At 38.1% G+C, this 23,313-nt stretch overlaps 1 protein-coding gene across 1 annotated transcript in view; it reads right to left on the reverse strand.

The window, feature by feature from the left end:
- The window catches only part of LOC148871735 (rhodanese-like/PpiC domain-containing protein 12, chloroplastic), a 48,001-nt gene extending 24,906 nt beyond the window's left edge, over positions 1-23,095 (reverse strand). The window contains exons 1-6 of the mRNA XM_088971088.1: positions 22,777-23,095; positions 22,201-22,314; positions 21,309-21,400; positions 8,848-8,948; positions 8,631-8,741; positions 3,890-3,998 (exon numbers count right to left, since the gene is read on the reverse strand). Coding sequence (XP_088827214.1) covers positions 3,890-3,998; positions 8,631-8,741; positions 8,848-8,948; positions 21,309-21,400; positions 22,201-22,314; positions 22,777-23,020 — 771 coding nt within the window. The 5' untranslated portion in view covers positions 23,021-23,095. The remainder of the gene's footprint in view (positions 1-3,889; positions 3,999-8,630; positions 8,742-8,847; positions 8,949-21,308; positions 21,401-22,200; positions 22,315-22,776) is intronic.
- Positions 23,096-23,313: the final 218 nt, after the last annotated feature.

The following is a 23,313-nucleotide window of genomic DNA, read 5'->3' on the forward strand; positions in this document are numbered from 1 at the left end:
ATCAGACATGGGAAATTGTTTCTTTTCCAGTGGGCGAAGTTACTATTGGATGTAAGTGGGTTTACACAGTAAAGCATAAAGCTGATGGCTCAATTGAAAGGTATAAGGCTCGACTTGAGGCAAAAGGGTGCACTTAATCTTATGGCATTGATTATCAGGAAACCTTTGCTCCAGTAGCCAAGATGAACTCAATTCGAGTTATCATGTCTCTTGTTTCCCATTATTCTTGGCCCTTGTATCAAATGGATGTTAAGAATGCCTTCCTTAACGGCGACCTTCAGGAAGAAGTTTACATAGAACTTCCTCTTGGAGAGAACATCCCTAGAAGTGCAAGAAAGGTTTGTTGTTTATAGAAATCCCTTTATGGCCTTAATAGTCCCCTAGAGCTTGGTTTGACAAATTCAGAAAAGCTATCTTAAAAACTGGCTTTTCTCGATCTCAAGCTGACCATACCTTGTTTATCAGGAGAGCGAATGGAAAAGTGACTATGTTGATAGTATATGTTGATGACATTATTATCACAGGAGATGATATCTCTGGAATTACTGAACTAAAGTCTTTTATTGCTATTGAATTTGAAATTATAGATCTTGGAAATCTTCGGTATTTCCTAGGGATTGAGGTTGCAAGGTCAAAGAGGGAAACTTATATTTCTCAAAGGAAATATATCCTTGATCTGCTTCAGGAAGTAGGGAAATTGGATTGTAAATCAATTGAAGCTCCAATTGATCCCAATCATAAGTTGGGAATTGATGATGGAGATGTCCTTCCTGACAAACTTGTGTATCAAAGACTTGTCGGTCGCCTTCTCTACTTGTGTTTGACTAGACCAGATATATCATATGTTGTAAGTGTGGTTAGCCAATATATGCACAAGCCTAAATCATCTCATATGCAAGTAGTGAATAGAATACTAGCCTATTTAAAAGGATGTCCAGGAAAAGGAATGTTGTGTTCTAATCATGGGCATCTCAAGGTAGAGGCTTATTCTGATGCTAACTGGGCAGGCTCTATTGATGATAGGCGGTCTACTTCTGGTTATTGTACCTTGGTGGGTGGTAATGTTGTATCTTGGAGAAGTAAGAAACAATTAATTGTGGCTCGATCTAGTGAAGGGGTAGAGTACAAAGCTATGGCTCATGGATTTTCCGAATTGTTATGGGTAAAGAACTTGTTGACAGAAATGGGACTAAAGATTGATACTCCAATGATATTATATTGTGACAATCAAGCAGTCATAAACATAGCCCACAATCTTGTTCAACATGACCATACAAAGCATATAGAGGTTGATCGATATTTCATTAGAGAAAGAGTTGCTAGTGAAGATATTTGTTTACCTTTTGTGAGGTCTGAGGATCAATTGGTCGATTGTCTTACTAAAGGTGTCTCCAAACCAAAGCTTAACAACAATTTGAACAAGCTGGGCATGACAAATATATATACTCAGCTTGAGGGGGAGTGTTGAGAGCGTAAGGGCATTTATGCCCTTTCATCCTTTATTGTATTTGGGCACCTATTCAAGGGCCCATTTGTAATTTTCTTCAAAAAGTTAAGAAGGCCTCTTTAGGGTGTGAATAGTAACACACCTGTATTCTTCGACAAAACTCTTCTTCTACCTCTTCTTCCTCTTCTTCTTCTTCTTCTCCTTCTCCTCGACTACTTTAACTAAGCCTCTTCCACCTCCCATTACTACTAAGGTAATAGGTCAGCCTTCTTCTACCCCTTTACAAAGGCAAAAAGAAGTGTACAACCCATTGCATCTCCAAACACCTATCCTACAACCTTCTTTCCCTAACCTATTATTCATTTCTTGCCTTTGTTTCTACACGATGTCACTAGGTCTGCCCCATAAGCTTTATACCTGAATGGAGGGATGCTATGATGACTGAACTAGACGCTTTGCATAAGAACCATACCTAGGATATTGTGGACTTTCCTGAGGGGAAGGAACCGATTGGATGTAAATGGGTATTCACTATCAATATCATTCTAATGGTACCATTGAAAGGTTCAAGGCTCGGTTGGTTGCTAAAGGTTATATTCAGATGTACGGTGTTGATTACCTAGGGACATTTGCCCCTGTGGCAAAAATGACTTTAGTTCGAGTTTTGCTATCTCTTGCTACTACTTTTGATTGACCTCTTCACCAATTTGATGCTAAAAATGCCTTTTTGAATGAAGATTTACATGAGGAAGTTTATACGTCTTTACCTCTATGTATGGAAAGGAAATGCAAAGGACGGTGCATAAATTGAAAAAGTCCCTTTATGGCCTAAAACAATCTCCTAGAGCATGGTTTCAGAGATTCCGAGCTACTCTTGTTGCTTTCGGTTATACATAGACTCAGTTCTATCATGCTTTATTTGTTAAGAGGAGAGACTACTTGGTGACCTATCTAATTGTTTATGTTGATGGCATTGAGGTTACTGGTAATGATACTTAGGAAGTGATTTATCTCAAAAGATTTCTTAATACTAAATTTGAGATCAAAGACTTGGGTGACCTCAAATATTTCCTGGGAATTGAGGTTGCTCGATCCAAGGATGATATTTTCATCTCTCAACGCAAGTATGTCCTTGATTTACTTGCAACAATTGGTAAATTTGGTGCCTAAACCGACTTCCACTCCTATCGACTTAAATCATAAACTCTCAACTACTGATGGTAAACTGTTGACTGATAGGGAAGTGTTTCAGAGACAGCTTTGGAAACTGCTATATCTCTCATGACTCGACCAGATATTTCCTATGCAGTGAATGTCATTAGTCAATTCATGCATTCCCCCATATATACAAATTTATTAGCTATAGAGAGGGTTTTGTGTTACCTAAAAGGTACTCCGAGGAAGGGTATCTTGTTTGTTGAGCATGGCCACATGAAGTTGGAAGTATACACCAATGCTGACTGAGCTGGATGTATTGATGATAGGATATCTACTTCAGGATACTGTGCTATGGTGGCAAGGAACATTGTTTCATGGAGGAGTAAGAGGCAGTCAGCTTGCCATTTGTTGCTTCTAAAGAATAATTAGTTGATGTTTTGACAAAAGGTGTTCCAAAAGGGAAGCCAATACATTATATAAGCAAACCGAGCATGATTGGTATCTATGCTCAACTTGAAGGGGAGTGTACAAAGATTGGGCCGAATGGGCCGTAGTGATTTACTTTTATTTAGTAATGTTCTCTTATATTGTTTTTATTTCTTTTAAGTGATGATCTGGTCACCCACTTAAGGGCAGATCTGTAATTAGTCTTAATTAAACAAGTTTAATAAAAGATTAGAGAGCTAGGAGAGAAGGATTGAACTTTCTCCTCCTCTCTTTCTTCTCCATGTTCTTCTTCTTCTCTCTACTGTTATCTTCTCTTCTCTTTTTTTTTTCTTGCTGAAAGTTGAGAATTATTTACAGATTTATTGATCTGAATCACATCTCTTTTATCTATGCATTTCTTTCCTTTGAACCAGGGAGAACAAAAATCTTGTCATTATTTCTTAAAATCAAGCATAAGTGGTCATTTCATCATTCTTTTTTATTTATTTTGTGGCTTAAACCGTTGATGATTTAGATGAAGCCCCATAATAGTTGTATATGATAATATACATATACTATAAAGTATGTATATCATGCTACATAGTAAAAAAAATTACAACCTTGTTTTAGGAAGTGCAATTGAATATATATGTAAGAAGAAAAGTTATCATTAACAAGCCAATTGCAACTTCAAAGCAGTGGGACTTAATGTCAGAACAAGAACAAAGAATTTGGTACACTTAAATTCCATACAAAGTGAATTAACTACAAAACAATCTAAACATATGAATATAATTACTTTCCTTGTGTAAAAGAAAAAGAAAATGAACATTTTGTTTTCTGGAGAACTTTACTTACTAAAACATATGTATCCTTGTCAGGATTAAACTTAGTTGTTATTTCTGGGCCCCAACTCCCAAACTGGCGAAGGGGAAGAACCTGAAAACCTGGCAAAGAGGCCTGGGCACTGTTCCCACCAAATAATTAAGCACACAAACAGAAACAGTAGCAGGTGAAAAAGATATCCCATAATTGGCTAAACAAATTATTGCCATAAACTTGCAAAAAACATTTCAATACTCTTGGAAGTAATATCATCTTTAGATTTATTTCTTGTTGGACATTTTTTTTTTCTTTAGAGAAAGCATTGGAAAATGTTGGCTGAGATCTCAGAACCTGTCTTAGTGAGATAAAACAAAGATATGATTGGATAATGTGTCATATGGAATTTACACTCAAAATTGAAGTATTTGACATGATATGGCACCCCCTTGCAGAGGACCTGGATATCATAATTCAGAAATTACCAATTTATCAAGATCATCAGTTTCTACAAGTAACTAAATTTCCAGTATTTGGAAAAAAAGTGGAAGAGCTGCTAATTCATCAATGGTTTTTATGTAGTGTTCCTTTGATTCTCAATGGAGGCATGGGCCATTAGAATTTATAGTGAGAAGCTATCTCCCCTACCAAGGGTTTAATCTTTAGCTTTGGTGGTAACTTTGATCCACATGGTAGTGGAATTAGTTTATAGAAGAATATGGAATCTCGCATAACTCCACCAGTGTTGAGCTTGTCATACATTGCTGGTTCCAAGTCCAGATAAAAGTGGGTTGTGTTAGGTTGGCAGCTGACATTAAAATTTTTTCTGAACTCTTATGACCATGGATCCTGAATTGTCATTTCATGCTCATGTTAGGTTGTTTCTTGAAAATGATGTGCTAGGACAAACACTTGGTTGTGGTGAGAAATGGGCAAGGGTTCCCACATCTTTTTGGATGAGGGGAGTAAAGAAGTTAGTCTAAGAGACAATACTTCAATTAACTAATTGGAAGTTGGAATGATATAGTATGGAATCCTTTCCGATGCTGTTTGAAATAGCTTGCAACAAAGAAGCAAAAATAGCTGACCACTTGATGTTGGAGAACAATGATATAGTATGAAATCCTCAATTCCACAGGAATCTTATATTGAGAAATAACACCTCTATTGGACACATTTGTTTTTGATCAGCAAAGAAGAATTAATTTTATTTATCAGCGAAAAGCCGGAGCCAAATTACAATACAGCCAACATTCCAACAAAGCAAAAAAAAATAAAAAAATAAAAACCTCCAATTGATCCCAAAACAGCTGCTGCCTATAGACCCCCTGCTTAGCTAAAGAATCAGCCATTCCATTTGCAGTCCTTCTAATCCAAGTGAATGAGGCATTGAGTTCCCTTGCCAGACTTTCTATCTCTCTCAGAGTGTGTCTACATATCCAGGGACCATTACACGTTCTAGTAGTCCAAGAGATAACCAGTCTTGAATCCCTTTCTACTTCCAAATTTTGAAAGTTTGCTTGCTTAGCGAGTTTTAGACCTTTGTAACAGCGCTAGCAGCTCAGCCTTTATTGAATCTCCTACCCCTAGAAGACCCAAGTACATTGCCAATACTTTCCGTGAACAATCTCTAACCTGCCAGTCCCGGTTTTCCTAAAGAGCTCCCATCAAAGTTCAGCTTTATTTTATTGCCACCTGGGAGCTTCCAGTCCATCACTTTTTTATTTTTCCCTTTAGTGGAGTGTGCAACTTCATTCCATGCTCTTGTAATGCCAGTCATTTGAAAGCTTTGAAAGAGATCTAGTGTTTTTAGCCAGCTTGCAACCTTTATCTTTAATAGAATCCACAATTTCTTCTTTTGACCTTCGCCTTTCATTTAAGATCCTTGCATTTCTTTCCTCCCAAACAGTCCACACTAGTGCTGCCCTAACTGCTTTCCACATTACCCTTCCTCTTTTTTTCGGTTGCCTTAGGAAGTTTGAGTTGAAGAGACTCACTATATCCTGGGGAGTAGTCCACCTGCAACCAAAGAGAGAGCAAAGAGAGTCCCAGACAAAGAGCACAATAGGACAATGAAGCAGTAAATGTGGTAGGGATTCACCATTTGCCAAGCAAAGAATACACACATGAGGAGAGGGGCATTTATTTGGCTTCCTCTTTTGAAACATGTCACAAGTATTCACCTTTCCAAGGAAAACCTCCCAACACAAAGCTTGAACCTTGGGTGGAATGGGCTTTCCTCTAAATCTCTCTCACTAGGAAGTTGATCTTCCCATTGCCCTTCGCAAAGGGAAGAGAAAGTGTACTACCCATTGCATCTCAGACCATCTTTCCTATAAAACCTTATCATCCTCCTACCGAGGTTTCCTTTCTTCCCTAGATTCTATATTTATACCCAGGAATGCTACTAAGACACTCTCCAAACCTGAGTGGAAAACAACTATGCAAAAAGAGATGGAAGCCTTGGTTAAAAACCAGACTTGGGAGATAGTCAATCTTCCTCCAAACAAGGAGACAGTCAGATGTAGATGGGTGTTCATTGTGAAGTACAAGCCTGATGGCAGTATAGAGAGGTACAAGGCAAGGTTGGTTGCAAAAGGGTATACACAGACCTATGGCACTGATTATCTGGAGACCTTTGCACCGGTTGCTAAGATGAGTTCAGTTCAAATTCACGTCTCTAATAACCACCTATTCATGGCCCCTATTTTAGCTTGATGTTAAAAATGCATTCCTCAATGGAGATTTGCAGGAGGTATATATGGACACCCCAACTGGGTGCCTGGGTCTTATGAAAATGTTGGTAAAAGAAAGGTTTGTAAGCTAAAAAAAATCATTGTATGGCCTAAAACAGTCACCTAGGGCATGGTTTGACAGGTTTAGAGGGGCACTTATCCTCTTTGGGTACACACAAACCTAGTCTGATCACACTCTCTTTGTGAAAAGGAGAGATGCACTTGTATCAATTCTGATTGTATATGTGGAAGATGTAGTAGTTACAGGAAATGATCTGAAGGAGATTGATGCTCTCAAGAAATCATTACAGCAAGAGTTTGAAATCAAAGTTCTTGGTAAGCTAAAATATTTCCTGGGGATTGAGGTTTCAAGATCCAAGCATAGGATTTTCATCTCTCAGAGAAAGTATGTACTATACCTACTGTAGGAGACTGGAAAGTTGGGAACCAAACCAGGTGACACTCGTATTGACCCAAATCATAGAATTAATGCTGTGGATGGTGAGTTACTTAAGGATGTGGAGAGATATCAGAGAATGGTGGGCTGGCTATTATGTTTGTGTATGATGCGTCCAGATATTTCCTATGTTGTTAGTGTTGTGAGCCAATACAAGTATGCACCTTGGGTTCAGCACTAGGAAGCCATTGAAAGAACACTTGCATACCTGAAGAAGCACACCGACAGAGGTATTCTTTTCTCAAACCATGAAAATCTGAAACTAGAGTCTCATATAGATGCAGATTGGGCAGGTTGTTTATATGACAGGAGATCTACATCAGGGACATGTACCTTTGTGGATGGAAACTTGATCTCATGGAAGAGTAAAAAACAGGCAATTGTGGCTAGGTCAAGTGCAAAGGCTGAATATAGTTCCATGGCTCATGGTGTCTAAAAACTACTTTGGATTATATCCATACTGAATGAGATTGGGGTTAAAACAAAGGAACCTATGGTGTTATATTGTGACAATCAAGTTGCAATCAATATTGCCCACAATCCAATTCAGCATGATAGGACAAAACACATTAAAGTTGATAGGCACTTCATAAGAGAAAGGGTAACAATCGGAGAAGTTTGCTTCCCTTATGTCTCTTCAAAATTGCAGTTGGCTGATGTACTCACTAAAAGGGTTGCAAGGAACAAGCTTGAACATGATTTATGTAAGTTAGGAATGTATGACACTTACTCCCAACTTGAGGGGGAGTGTTGAGATTTAATCAGTTTTGTGTAGATTTAACAGTAATTTTTATATGTTAATTGTTTGATAGGAAGTGGGGATCACAGCATTTATGTTAGGTCCTTTGTTGATTGTTTCTTAAGTCTTTTATGTTGTTTTAGATGCTTGTCACCCTATAAGGGCATATTAGTCATTGTACTCCACTATATTTTTAATATAAATACTAGTGAAGGGGGCGGACAGAATTAAGCTCTCTTTCTCTTTCTCAAATCTCTTTCTCTTCTTCTTCTTCTCTCTCTTCTCTTCTTCAAGAAAATATATTTTCTTTTACAGATTTTTTTTAATACAAAATTTTTTAAATCAGCAGATTTCTACTGTTTTATTTGAAGAAAACTCCAGGGTGGAAGCTTATATTAATCCAGATTGGGATGCTTGTGTTGATGATAGGAAATCAATAGGCCACTGTACATTTGTTGCTGGAAATCTAGTGTCCTGGAGGAGCAAGATCCAATTAGTAGTAGTGAGACCTAGTGTAGAGGTAGAGTATCGGGTCATAGCACATGGTGTTGCAAAGCTACTCTAGATGAAGATCCTCCTAGAAAAAAAAAAAAAAAAAATTGGAGTTTATTTCTGATGGTCCTTTAAGACTATACCTCGATAATCAGAATACTATTAACAATACTCATAATCTAGCACATCATGATAGGATGAATGAAAAACATTGATGTGGATCAATACTTTATTTGTGATTTTCTTGTGAAGTCTCTTTAATTTGTCTGAAGCTATGTCAACAATTGGCTGATAATTTTACCAAAGGAATTACAAAATTCATTTTTAGCAGAAAAATGAAATTACAGTTCTTACACTTCTTCAGGTTCACGAACATCTATCAATTGAGCCTCTTCAAAGAAACTTTGGTCTTGCATTTTTGCATGAAGCTCCTCTGGGTCAATGTCTTGAAGTATAAGTTCTTCCCTAGAAGCATTAGTTTCCCCAAACAAGTACAAAATAAAATGATAATTAGAAAATGTATTTTTTGAATATCAAGTAGAATTTTCCATTAAAGGTTTCTCAGACATACCTTTCAGACAATACTTGCAACAAGTGCCACCCAAATTTAGTCCTGCATCGCACAACTTTGTTTAAAGGTGCACTGAATGCAGCCTCCTCAACCTCTGGTACCTGGTGACACCAAGAAATCCATCATACTAGCTTGGCTCTAATGTATGTTGAAAATGAGAACCTATGGAGACAAAGATACTGGATATACTGAACCAAAAAAGAGAATCCATGGACAATTCTATAGACATAATTTGTTAATAATATAAACATGGGGGAGGGGGAGAGGACCCTTGTGCAAACAAAGGGAACAGTTCTCTTTCTATTTTTCCAGTTAGCAAAGGCTCTTGTGAGGTGGCAAGCCTTGCCATTCAAAGGGTCCCCTTGGAGGTTTGTATCAAAACCCCCAGGTCAGATAATTGGAGATATTTGGTTCGCTGCCCAGATGTGACAAACGGTCAGCAGAAGAAACTTAATTAGGTATCAATGGTTTGCCTTTTCTTATGATTCACTGGAAAATTTTATTAATAGAGAAGCAACATCTCGCATACCCAACTAGGTATCAATGGTTATGGTCATAAATTTTATTTAATCTCACATAATTTTTTATCAGCAACAGATAACAGAATTTTATTAGATAAAAGAAAAAACAGTACAACAAGAGGTTGCAGCTTTGCATTACAAATATAGATTGTGAGCATACCCCTGCTATCCCACCCCAACTCAGATCTTACAACTGAGCCCAAAACAGCTGATGTCTTAATGCAGTGGGGCTAGCAACAAACTATCACAAGACAGAAAGAGAGATGAAGAGAGAACGTGAGAGAGAGAGAGAGGGGGGGAGGGGGAGAAAGGGTAGAGGAAGAGAAAAGAGAGAAATCCCAAGGAATCACTCCAAGGGTCCTAGAATCACTCTAGGATTTGTAGGAATCACTCCATGCAGAAAACTTGCAAGAGAGCTCTAAAGAAATCTTCATTCATTAGCTTCAAAAGAAGAGAATACATCTACTTATGGAGAGGCCCGGAATACTGTTCACCATAATTACAAAAATGCCACCCCTTGTCTTGTGCATCAAGAAACGTAATAACTTTCTACCTACTAATGCAAATAAACTGAAAATTGAAAGAGAAACACTACTAAGCTAGAGGAACAAGATGCTATAGCCCAAACCCACATGGGACTGGTCAAAATGACGAAAATACCCATACTGTCCAAATATACAGAAAGACAAAAAATCAGAAAATTCCAAATTTGATTATTCAGCTCCCACATTATTCTCTTCTGGTTCAAAAAAACTCATCCTCGAGTTTTGAAGAACATGAGGATGAAAAGTTGATGTACATCCATGACTAAAGGAGTAGTAATTCCCATGGCTACTTCAACACACTTTGACTGTAGAGTGTAGAGTAGATGTCACACATATAGCTATAGATGGATCTTGAAAGCAGTGTATGTCTGTAACACTGACTCCATAACCTTCATTGTTAAATAATCAATAACATTAGCTTCTTGACCACTTACATCACCAATCAGCCTAACCTGTGGTGAATCTTCCCCTTGCTTATCACTATGAATTTTCATATCCAAAATCTCAATTGCAGCATTTGGAACTTTTCCTTCAATCTCTAGTTGAGAAATCTCCATCCCTATGTCTTTAGCTACCCTTGGTTCTTCAGCAAACTCTTGAACTTCTGCCATTATTGACATTGGTGGAACTTGTACTGTGTCAACTTGTAATTTCTTGAGTTGGTTCCGGTTGAACTTGTAAGGTAAAGTCGTGACTTACTTCCTTAATAACATCTACTACAATCAACACATTTGCATCTTGCACCTGAATTTCTTCAACTTGCTCCACTCTTATGATCTTATCTCTTCTTGATCATTAACCTCAAGCTGACCATGGGTGTTGGAAGTTCCTCTTCAACAATTCCAATATTTTCTTGGCCCGCACCCTTTTTATCTTCAATGTTTACAACTTTGAAATTCTTCATTTACAACTTTAGCTCTAGGATGGGCATTGACATGCAAGAAATCATCTTCTTTATCTTCAAATTTGTACTTTCTTCTCATTAGCTTCAAATTCATTGTTGTAACCAGCTGCTGCTTCTCTATGTTGAGAGCCAATTCAAAAGCATGATTTAGGTCACAAATAGGCCAATTTATAAGGATTTAGACTATTACAACAATCAATTACTGGGCAAAGTAAAGTGTGCCAAGGATTGTAGAATAACTACCATGGTTCTTGATAATAATAATAATAATAATAATAACTTAATGTAAAGACACATCAGCTAACTTAAGATCTACTCATAATTGCATTTAACATATAAGTTAATGTAAAAAGCCTATACTACCCTTCTACAACTGACTCTAACACTCCCCCTCAAGCTGGTGAGTATATGTCATTTAGTCCCAGCTTGTCACATATGTAGTCCACTCTTCCCCAACTCAACCCTTTGGTAAACAGATCTACCCATTGATTTCCTGTGTTCGCATATGTTGTACTTAAAGCACCTTCTCACGTACAAAGTGGCAATCAACTTCTATATGCTTCTTTCTTTCATGAAACACTAGATTAGAGGAGATATTAATTGCAACTTGATTATCACAAATATAGGTTCATAGGCATGTCAATCAAGTACCCCATTTCCTCTAAGAGATGCTTCAACCACACTAGTCCACATGTTGTGTGTGACATGGCTCTATATTCAGCCTCTGCACTACTTGCTACCACTGTCTGCTTCTTACTCTTCCATGTCACTAAGTTGCCACCAAGAAAAGTGCAATACCCTGTAGTGGATCTTCTGTCAGATATGGAATCGGCCCAATCAGTCCGTGTACCCCTCTATCTCAAGACTTCCTCCACTCTTATATAACAAACCACAACCTGGAGCTCCCTTCAAGTACTGCACAATCCTTAGAACCGCCTCCTAATGTGGAATTCGAGGATTCTGCATGAACTGAGTCACTACACTAACTACAAATGAGATATCGGGTCGAGTGATGGTTAGGTAATTCAGCTTACCTACCAACCTTCTGTACCTTCCAGGATCTTCAAACTCCTCACATGCATCACGACTCAACTTAACATTCGGTTCCATGGGTGTTTCAGCTAGTCTGGCACCTAACAACCCTATTTCCTCTAACAGATCAAAGACATATTTCCTCTGGCATAGATTAATACCATTCTTGGACCTCGCTACTTCTATCCCTAGGAAGTATCTTAATTTGCCAAAATCCTTCGTTTGGAAGTGATCATGCAAGTAAGTATTCAACTTGTCAATCCCTGGTCTATCACCGCCAGCGATAACAATATCATCTACATATACCACCAATAGGATCTTTCCAGCACTGGACTCATAGCTGAATACGGAATGATCAACCTGACATTGTTTCATGCTAAACTTCTTCACTACTTCACTGAATCTACCAAACCATGCACGAAGGGATTGTTTAAGCCCATAAATAGCCTTCTTAAGTCTACATACCTTATCACCCTCCACCTAAGCAACAAACCTTGGCGGTTGCTCCATGTACACTCCCTCAAGGAGATCACCATGTAAAAAGGCGTTCTTGATGTCAAGCTGAAACAAGGGCCAATCATACATAGCAGCAAGGGAGATCAGAAGACGAACAGAACCAAATTTGGCAACAGGGGAAATGGTGTTTGTGTAATCAATACCATATAGTTGTGAATAACCTTTGGCAACTAATCGAACTTTCAACCGTTCAACACTCCCCTTAGGCAAATATTTAACAGTGTATACCCACTTACAGCCTATAACATGCTTACTAGGCAGAAGAGTGGTGAGGTCCCACGTATGAGTACGAGTCAAGGCCGAGAGTTCCTCCTCCATTGCTTGGCGCCACCCTGGAAAAGTGAGAGCTTCCTAGACATACTTCGGAACAGAGACAAAGGATAACATAGAAACAAAATGGCGATGGGAAGTTGAAAGGTGAGATATAGAAACATAATTGGAAATGGGGTGAAGAATGCAACTGCGTTTACCTTTCTGCAAAGCAATAGGAAGATCAAGGTCAGAAACAGGAGGTGGGGCTAGGGTGGGAACAACTGTCGGATCTGTCGACAGTGACGAAGCTAGAGGAGGAGCCGGTACTTAACGATGCGTATACACTTGCTGGATGGGTGGTTGTCTAGCAAGTAGTTGCACTGGAGACAAAGACTTGGTCACAACTGGAACAAGAGGAATAGGGTCCTCAACAAGAACTGGAAGAGGAGGTGATAGTGACGGAAGAGAAGAAACATCCGACCTGGAGAAAAAAGGAACAAACTCAAAGAATGTAACATCAGGACACACAAAAGAATGTTAGGAACTGGGGTTATAACACTTATACTCTTTTTGGGTCCTAGAATAGCCAAGGAAGATACACTTAGTGGATCGAGCATCTAACTTGTCCATTCTAGGCCCAAAATTATGAACAAAACACACACCCAAAAGTGATCGAGCAATTAAGAGACTTAGTCAATTTACTAACAAACATCTGGTTAAAGGGAAACTTGGGAACATATAAAACTGAAGATAGGGATAATGAGTCTATGTCAACATTACCAACACCACATATGGAAGATATAGAACCATTAAAAAGAGTAACAGATTGTGATGTGGAAGACGAATAAAGTGATGAAAACACACCTGGAGTCCCAATCATATGATCGGAAGCTCCAGACAAACCATACCTGAGTGTGCAAGGGTAGTTGTGTTCTGCTGAGACGTACCCTGAATGAACCACTCATAATCATCCCGTGGAACACTCATAATCCCTTTCTAGAGGCATCTATAGATGTAAAGAGTATCTAATCAGTTTGCTGAGATTCCTGTCTCGAACCACAACTAGTTACGACTGCATGATTTGCCCAGGTTGAAGGTGGGCCATGTAGATCATAGCAGAAGTTGATAGTATGTCCCTCCATACCACAATGTGTATACCTCCTCTAACCATTACTGAGTCCTCTACCTCCACAGCCTCCCCCTCTCGTTACTGCAATGCAAACCTATATAATATAGTGGAGTTCTCCTTGGGTCCAACCGAGATTCTCTGGAGACAAGCAAATACTTCCTCAAGAGAGGGAAGAGCAAATCAACCTAGTATCTATGCCCTTACAAGTTCATATTTAGACTTCAACCCTACTAAAAATCTAGTCACATCCAACTGCTCTCTCTGTTGTTGAATTTTGACATCAAGTGTAAGAGGGTATTACACATTCAACTCATTTCACAGATTTCTCATACTTGCATAATAATCTTCAAGACCAATTCCCCTATTGCAAATTGAAATACTCTTGGTACAATTGGTAAACCCTAGTAGTGTTGTCTTGTCCAAAATAAAGCTTCCTTGCATGACCCCAGACCTCCTTGGTTGTATCTAAAAACATGAAGTTCACACTAAGTTTGGGTTCCATACTGTTCCATAGTCATGTCATAATTTGCGGATCCTCTTGCTCCCACTCATCATATCCCTGAGAATCAGTTGGGGGTTTATCTTCCCTCACATGCTTCACTTTCTTCTTAGCTTTCAGAAAAACCTCAACAAATTTAGCCCAAGGCACATAATTCTCACCATTTAGTTTTATAGATGTCATCTGCACATTCAAATAATCAGAAGGGACCATCACACTAGACTTGCATTCACTGCATTCTCCCATGACTACACAAGGAAAAAGGGAAGAAATTCTACCACTAGTTTGTTACCCTACTTCGCTAATTAGTCACCATACACACCAACGATTGATTACTACTAGGGTACCCACTATCATAGGTTTCAAAAACAACACTCACAATTCACCACTTTTAGCAACAACACCACTGTTGTCTTCCACTTTCAGCACCATAAACCCTCACAATACACCTCACGAACAGGAAATTTGGTTCTGCAACATATAAGAGACCACCATCCAGTTTAGCACCCCCAATCATCTTCCCCGAGGTTAAATCCTGAAATTCACAACAAGAAGACCAAAAATTAACCCGACAATTATGATCAAAGGTTAGTTTGCTGATAGATAAGAGATTGTATGATAGGTTAGGAACATGTACAACATCTTTAAGGTTTAGAGAAGGAGAAATAGACACAATTCCTCATTTTCCAGCAACAGTAGCAAAGGAACCATCTGCAATTTTAACATTTTGATTCCCTGCACAGGGTGTATATGAAGAGAAGAATTGTGAAGTGCCGGTCATATGATCAGTGGCACCTGAATCTAATATCTAGGAGCCATTAGATTTGGTACAAGCAATGGCTATAGTGAAAAAATTACCTGACTGGGCTAGAGAGCAGGATGGGTTAGAATTTCTTAATGATTGAGATTGAAACATTTTATATAAGTGCTCTATTTGTTCCTTTGTGAAAGGAAGAGACTCTGAGGATGATTGCTGCCCTGGATCCGAATTGCTTACTTGAAGCGCGCGGACATCTCCCCCTGACTTGTTGCCATTGTCTGATTTTTCTTCCAACCTGCCGGTTTCCTGTGCAGCTTCCAACAGGTTTCCCGAGTATGCCATGGCTTTTTACAATGATCACACCAAGGCCTTTGCTTTCCTCCTCGTTTATCTCCATCTACGTCTGCACCTCGGGCCACAAGAGCGAACACTTCATTCTCAGTTTTTGTTTCATTAACATTCTTCAACATCACTTGCCGCTGTGCTTCTTCTCTACGCACTCTTGAAAAAACTTCTCTTATAGTAGGCAAGGGCTTTCGCCCTAAGATACGTCCCCAAATCTCATCGAGTTCTTTATTCAAACCAGCCAAGAAGACAAAGACCCGGCCTCTTTCTATCTTCTTTTTGTACCAAGCACTATCACTCGAACTTTCCCATTCTTCTTCAAATAAATCTAGCTCCTGCCAAACAGCCATCATCTCATTATAATAAGAAGTTACTTCACGCTTACCTTGCTACATTTTCCACATTCGGGTATTTAGTTCGAACAGTTGTGAATGATTGTCCAGATCTGAATAGGTTTCCATAACAGCTTCCCACACATCACGAGCAGTCGGTAGGAACATGAATGGTTTTCCAACCACAGGATCCATAGTGTTGATCAACCAGGCGGTAACCATTGAATTTTCAGAACGCCACTGCCTGTACTTTGGATCATCAGTGGCTGGCGGTTTCACTTCGCCATTCAAATAGCCGAGTTTCCCTTTGTCGTCAATCACCAACCATATGGACTGAGACCACTCAAGATAATTCTTTCCATTCAATTTGTGAATGGTAATTTGAAGAGAATTCTCAGAAAGAGAGATAGCCATTGACTGAATACCTCCCTCCGAAGATGTCGCACCACTAGTAGCATCCGAAGAGGCTGAACCAAAGCCAACCATGGCGGCCTTAAAATTCATGATCGGACCCTAAAGCTCTGATACCATGTGGAAAAATAAAGAGAAAGAGAAGAAGAAATGAAGAGGGAGAGAAGAAGAAATACTTCAGTATTGATAATGTGTTAATAAAACATGTTGAGCATACGACTTAAATAAGAAAAGATAGGAGAGAAACTCCTAGAATCTCTCTCAATTACTCCTAGAATCTCTCTCAATTAGGAATTGATTAAATCTTTCCCTTAATCCTAGGATATGACTTTCCTAATTTTATTCAAATCTAATCATTCCTAAATTTATTCAAATCTGTAATCAATCAAATCAAATCATTCTAAATTTGCAGCAAATCATATCTTTCTTAATTTGCCACAAATCATATCTTGCCGACAAAAACAAAGAATCCAACTTTTCTGGGACTCTTCCCCGTACTCCAGTTCTTCCTGATTTTGATGTCGAACAGTAGATCACCTTCCTGATGACTAGATCCCAACAAAAACTCCAAGAACTGGGCAATCTATAGTAGATCGATCAGCCCTTTACTACTTCATGCAATCGGCTGATCTAGGGCTGCATGAGAATGGTTCAAGAAACCCTAGCCGATGCTCTGATACCAAGTAGAGATCTGCTGAATTAAAAAAAAAAAATGTAAAAGAAAAGTAGTTTCTTGAAGAGATAAGGAAGAGAGAAGGAGAAGAAAAGAAGAAGAGAAGTTGGAAAGAAAAGAGAGCAATAATCTGGCCACCCCCTTCACTTATTATTTATACTAAAATAATAGAACAGCCCAAAGACAACTATGCCCTTATAGGGCGGCAAAACATAAAACAACATATATAACACTCAAAAACAAAATAAAATTTAGACTCGCATAACTATTGTGGTCCCCACCTCCTATCTAACAACTAACATAAAACATCTAGTCAAAAAAACAACATAAAACTAATTAATCTTCAACAAAGTCTAATGGAAGATTGGGATGTTAGGGAATTGCATGGAAGTGGGCTAAGGATCAATGTCCCTACGTGCCTAGCTTGTTCACTTATTTATAAAAGCCAAGAAACAGGCTGTGTGTATGGAGACATAGAGGTTGGGTGTTCTCAGTCTCAACCAACGCCTAAGGAACAGATCTTGTCTTTCTCTCCCCCAAAGACACGTCTCAAGGCCCTCTAAGAAAGTAACATGTGTTAGTGCGATCACCAGGTACAGTCAATCGTGTATTCTTTTTTACCAGTAGCACATGAAAGGATTTTATTAATTTTAAAAGAAAGCAGAGAAACAAAACATTGTGGAAGAAACAAAAGACACCAAATGTCTAAACTCCCCAAACATTACAGCTGAGCCCAAAACTACTGCTGCCTTGGTACATCACCACATAAGACTGCCTCTTCTATTTGTGCAACTGCAATTTAAAGTGCAAATAACCCTTCCAAGCTGACAGGATGTAGCCATCTTCAACCAAAAAGAGAAGCAAACCAATCCCTAATAAAGCTGACAAAGGGGTAGGAGATTAACAGATGAAAAGTAGTCTCACCATTTAACTTACATAAGCAGCACCAATTGGGGGACAAACACCAGTTTGGTCTCTTCCTTTAGAGCTTATCACAAGTGCTAATGCAGCCATGATACACTTCCCAGCAAAAAGAACCGACTCTAGGAGGAATGGAGGAACACCAGATTTCCTTAACAGGGAAAGAAGGGGAATGGGAGGAAGAGGAGGCTACAAGTGAATTAAACAAAGATTTACAAGTGAAGAGCCCAACATGACTAAGAGTCCACACCCCCGTCCCCAAGAACCACAGGATTTAGAAATGTAAGCAAAGTAGACAAACTTGTTATTTCAGATTCTCTAAGGTTTCTAGCGAAGCCCAAGTTCTAGTTCAACTGAAGAGGGGAGAAGGCGGGACTAATAAATTCTGACACTGATCTACCTTTAAGATTGGAGAGGGTGTAAAGGGAGGGAAAAGTCTCCTTCAAAGGGGACTTCCCAAGCCAAATATCTTCCCAAAACCTAATCTTTTGACCCGAGACCAAGTCATACCTGATGTGGCTAAGGAAATAAGGAAGAGAGTCATGGATGAATTTGCCAAGGTAGCTCTATGAAGACAACCAGTGTTCCATCCATTGTTTGACAGTCGATTGTGGTTTCCCTGGAACAACAATCATGCATTTGACAATCTCAAAGCAGCACCTGAGTGTTAAGGCTCTAACCTGGCCTCATGAGGTCGGGTGTAACCACTATGTCATGTTTATCGCCTCTAAGTATTGAGACTCGAGCCTGGCCTCATGAGGTCGAATATGGTCACAAGGTCGTTGAGTCATCAACCTTTGAATGTTGAAACTATGTTCCGGCCTCACGAGGTTAAGTGCCTTCGCAAGGTCACGAGTCGGTGATCTTGAATTCCATTTGCACCAAATTCACAAGATTCTGCCTCATGAGGCTTTTCCTCACAACTCAGCAAGGCTCTCTTGTCGGGTCCCTTAGCCTCGTGAGATCTTGTTCTGTCTTGTTCTACGAGGTGGCCTCACTCTATAGTGAGTGTCTTCCTATAAGGCCATCGTCTCATTTTGCCAATATTGTTGCGAGGTCTTAATTTCACTATTTGTGATTGACCTAGCTATCCATTTTTAGTTGTGAATTTACATTTTAACCCTTAAAAATATATCCATTGTCTCACAAGAAGGTTGCCAAATACAAATATCCCACTTTGCAAAATAAGGTGGGATAGGTAGTCCAAAGTTCTGTTGTAAGTTTAAGATCGATAAGAGTTAGGGGCAGGCCAAAAAGGGATTGGGTTAAAGTAGTGAGAAATGATTTGAGGACCCGTAAATTAAGAATAGACATGTGATGTGGGATTGATAACCCCATGGAAGCTAGCATGCTAAAAATTTGAAGGAATGACTCAACAAGGAGAATTACAGATTTATGAGAGTTTAATGGATCTACATAAGAATCTCAATATGACCTATAAAGATTTCTAGGTTGGACCAAATAATCCATCAATTTCTAAGGGCATGTTCGTTTCCTCTTAACTCTTATCTCTTAAGAGGAATCTTTTAACTTTAAGAGAAAAATGGTTGTTTGTTTCCTCTTATCTCTTATCTCTTAAAATGCAATCATACAACTTTTTGTTTTCAAATGATACCCCCAAAAAGACAAATAAAAACATTCATATATGGGGTCAAAATGGATATCTGATAATTTTCAGAATTCAGAACATTATTCTCTGCATTCAGAATTCAGAGGAAAGAAAAGTTCACCAATACCAATATACCTCTTAATGTAATTATTGCACTTTCAGATGTCAGACTTCAAAACAAATGAACAGGCCCTATGTTTCTACCTAGACCAATGAAATTTTCAGAACCAAGAAAATAGGTACACAAAAGAAACTTTTCTATGAAAAGTGTATGCAAACTTAGAATATGACAATCCATTTTGAAGAGGTTTTGGGCAGTTTGATCACAAAAGGACAAACCTTCCTTTATGTGAGAAAATCAAAAAACCCAAAAATTCTAAAAATTAGGGTTTTGCTTGGAATTTTGCATTGAAACCTAGCAAAGTGAATAATAATGGAGAACAGTGAGGAAGTACTAAATTTGGTAGGGATATAAAGTGATATTGTACAAAAAGACAAAAAACAATCCATGGAGAAAAGGACAAAAAAAAGTTAAAACTACAAATGAAAAGGAAAGGTCCTATCAAAAAAACTAATTGAAAAAGGCAAAGATGAAATTTATGTAGGTTGTGTGGAAGGTCCCAATAAGTGATTTAAATCCCGGATGAACGCTAAACGAGATACCAAAAGGTCTTGATTAAACTGGTAATAGAGAATTAGAGGTGAAAGAGAATATAGAAAGAAGAACAAAAAGAAACATCATAGGTTTATGTTAAGAAGAAAACACAAGGAAGACTTGCACCACTTAAGAAAAAAAAAAAACTCTTTGAATTCAACATGGCGGATGACACTGAATAGAGTAGAATGGTCATGTTATTTAGAGCTAAAAGAGATGCTAACCAAAAGATATTAATCAAATTAGTAATAGAGAATCAAAAGACAAGAAAGAGAGCATAGAAAGAATGAGAAAAAGAAAGAAAAGAGAGGATAAATGCATTAGGGTGTTAGCTCATCATCCTTCTGTTGTACGGTTTTAAATTTTTATTAAAGTTTTCCTTTTTACTTGCCAAAAAATAATAAGAAACTCATAAGGAAGACTTGTACCACTTTGAGGGGGGAGGGGGGGAAGCTTTCAATTCAACATGGCACTGAAGATAGTGGAATGGTAGAACAAGATTCATGTAGCAGATCTCATGGTTGGGATAAGGCTTTGTTGAGTTAAGATGGTGAAAGTGAAATTTGTTTCAGAGTGTGTCTGATAGTCCAGGTAGAACAGCTTGGGCACACATTCTAGCTCAACTAGTCAAGATTCAATGACCATTCTTTATGACAAACAATTCAAACAAATTGTTTATCAACAAATCTGAATAAATTAAATAATACAATGTGATGAAATAAATTATCCTTGATGGAACTTTCATCAATATCTGGCATGTTTATGCACCAGGTTAATCACCTTCTTTCTCATCAAGTCATCAGCTGAAGATTGATGTGTGTAGGTATGTGGTTTCAACAGACACATAAGGGTGATTTATTTCAACAGACCCATAGTGATGATGCTCAAGCAGTTGGATGATTCCCATAGTTTACCGGGTGCATTGTTGATCCAAAGTTCAAAATATCAATACACCCCAATCCGGAAGGGGTATATCAATACTTTGAACCTTTCTTTTTTTAGTTTTTTTTTTTACTTTATAGAATGGGCTATTTTTATATACTTTATTTATTAAAAAAAGACTTCTCAAAATTCCCTTAAAATAGGTGTATCAGGAGTCAAAAGATACGAAATGATATGCCCAAAATGGAGTGTATCACATTGAAATGTTGAACCTTGGACTTACCTTCATGAAGATTTCTCTTTCGGGTTGTTGGCACCTATAACTTTGTAACTATACTTCTATACATTAATAAAAACAGGAAAAAAAAAGAAGAAAAGAAAAAGAATAAAAACATAAAAAGGTTTTGAGAATTCGGAGTGGAACATGGCTTGGTAATTTAAAAAGTTGTTGCAAGATTTAAATTGAGTAATATACCATTTGTCCTTTCCGCACCCAACCAAGCATCCCTCCATTTTCTTTGGATGGACAAATCGAGTACTCCACAGCCAAGTCATTCAAATCCTCTCCTAGATGGAACAATAGAATGACATGAAAGAATGAAATTGATATTATACTCAGCAACATAAAGATAGCTGGAGTTATTCCAATCTTATTAGAGATATGGTTATGTTGATAACATACATGACTTCCAGATTTGCTTTGGATATCCCTTATGTAGAAGTGAGAGATGACAAACTCCCTAAGCTAAGGAAATCCATTTCCATAAATAGCCATTTTCATGAACCACTATAACTTCCTCAAATTCAATATCAAGCTAAGTGCATTAAGACACTTATAAGCGTAGACAAAGTTTCCTAACATATACCTCTTGTTTCAACTCTTACACATGTACCATTTATGTAATTTACTCTGTAAAATATCCTACTCTAAGTATACTCCTTTTATATTGGAAAATATGGAAACTAAACTTCATTACTCATGCTATAGGGGGAAAATTTGTTGTATCAATATGAATGCCTTTCAGGTATTGAAAATTGCAATACCCTTGGCAATATATGAACCAAAAAAAGGATTTTTATTCTTGGATGGGAAATAGTAAACGCTCATTTCTGCAATTACGCAATCTAACCTTAATCTATGGCTATCTCATAACAGAAAGAAAAATTACACTATCCCTTGTGCAATGCACTGTTGAGGGGAAAAGATTGTAAGAGGATGAGACTACACAGATAGGTAGCATGGGATGACCTAACTTTCTTAAGGGGTGCTAAGCACACATTCTTTTGCAAATGATTTATTCCCATAATCAATAAAGTTCACAAGAGTTGTTGATAAAAAATCTAGATATATGATTATGAGAGATAACCTCCGGAAACTCTTTGTTGAAGCTCCAAAAGAAGCTTAAGGTTGTCTTCACTGACAAGCAAGTGCTGGACCAGTATCTCTCTACCTCCTACACTGTTCACAGCACCAAATGTAGCTGAACAAAAAGAATAAAAAAAAAGAAATTACAGAATATCAAATGAAGAAGAAGAAGCAGAAAGAATGAATGAATGAATGATATAGACTAGTATAAATCATTTAAAAAAGAAAAACTGAAATTTCTAACCACTGACTAGAATAATGGAATCAGAATGGAGTTATATTAGACACAACCAATTAGCACTAAATAAAGATTCAAAAAATAAAACAGATACATCCGTACAGGGAAAGCTGGCATTTATAATAAAAACAATAACCAACCAATTCCAAGGAAAGAATGGCCAAAATTTATCTTTAAATACTGGATAAATTTAAAAAAAATTAAAAAGATTCATTAAAAATCAACAAAAGACGGCGGGAAAAGGAAAACCCAGCTCACCCTAAAATGGAAGCACCAAATACACAAACAAAACATCGAAACAGAACAAGAAAAATGACGGATTTAACAGAATAAACCGACCTCTTCTTTCCAATCTTGATCTGCCCATCAAGGGGGATGCCCACCTCAACCTTCTGAAATGAAGAGAAGGTGAAATGGGTGTGAAGTTCATGTTAATAAATGGCAGTAATGAAGCAGATGTAGAGAAGTTGAGAAGGCTCAATGACGCTGACAGGTTGAGAGAAGAAATCAAAGAGAGCCTAGGATTGCAGAGAATTGGAGGTGCTAGAGATGGGAAACGAGAAGGTCTCAACATCACTTTCATTTCGACAGTGCTTGTGCTTGAGCTCAGACCCCTTCGTGCGCTTAGCTGCTTTCCTGTTGTTTGGCGTACTCTGCGATTCATAGTTTGTAGTAAAACTAAAGGGGCTATCAATGATACCCGTTGATCCGCAACCCGAACCGATTATCTCAACCGGATGGTTCATATACACGACCCGATCCGATAAAATCCGTGTCCGATTATAATATGCGAGAAAGATGTAATACCATAAATGCCTTGACAAAAAACATCCGGCCCGGGCAGTTTAACCGTTGATTTATTCAATCCAATGATCC

Source organism: Nelumbo lutea, chromosome 2, assembly GCF_056320005.1.
Source record: "Nelumbo lutea isolate HS-2025 chromosome 2, American lotus-T2T, whole genome shotgun sequence".
Taxonomy (NCBI): Eukaryota; Viridiplantae; Streptophyta; class Magnoliopsida; order Proteales; family Nelumbonaceae; genus Nelumbo; species Nelumbo lutea.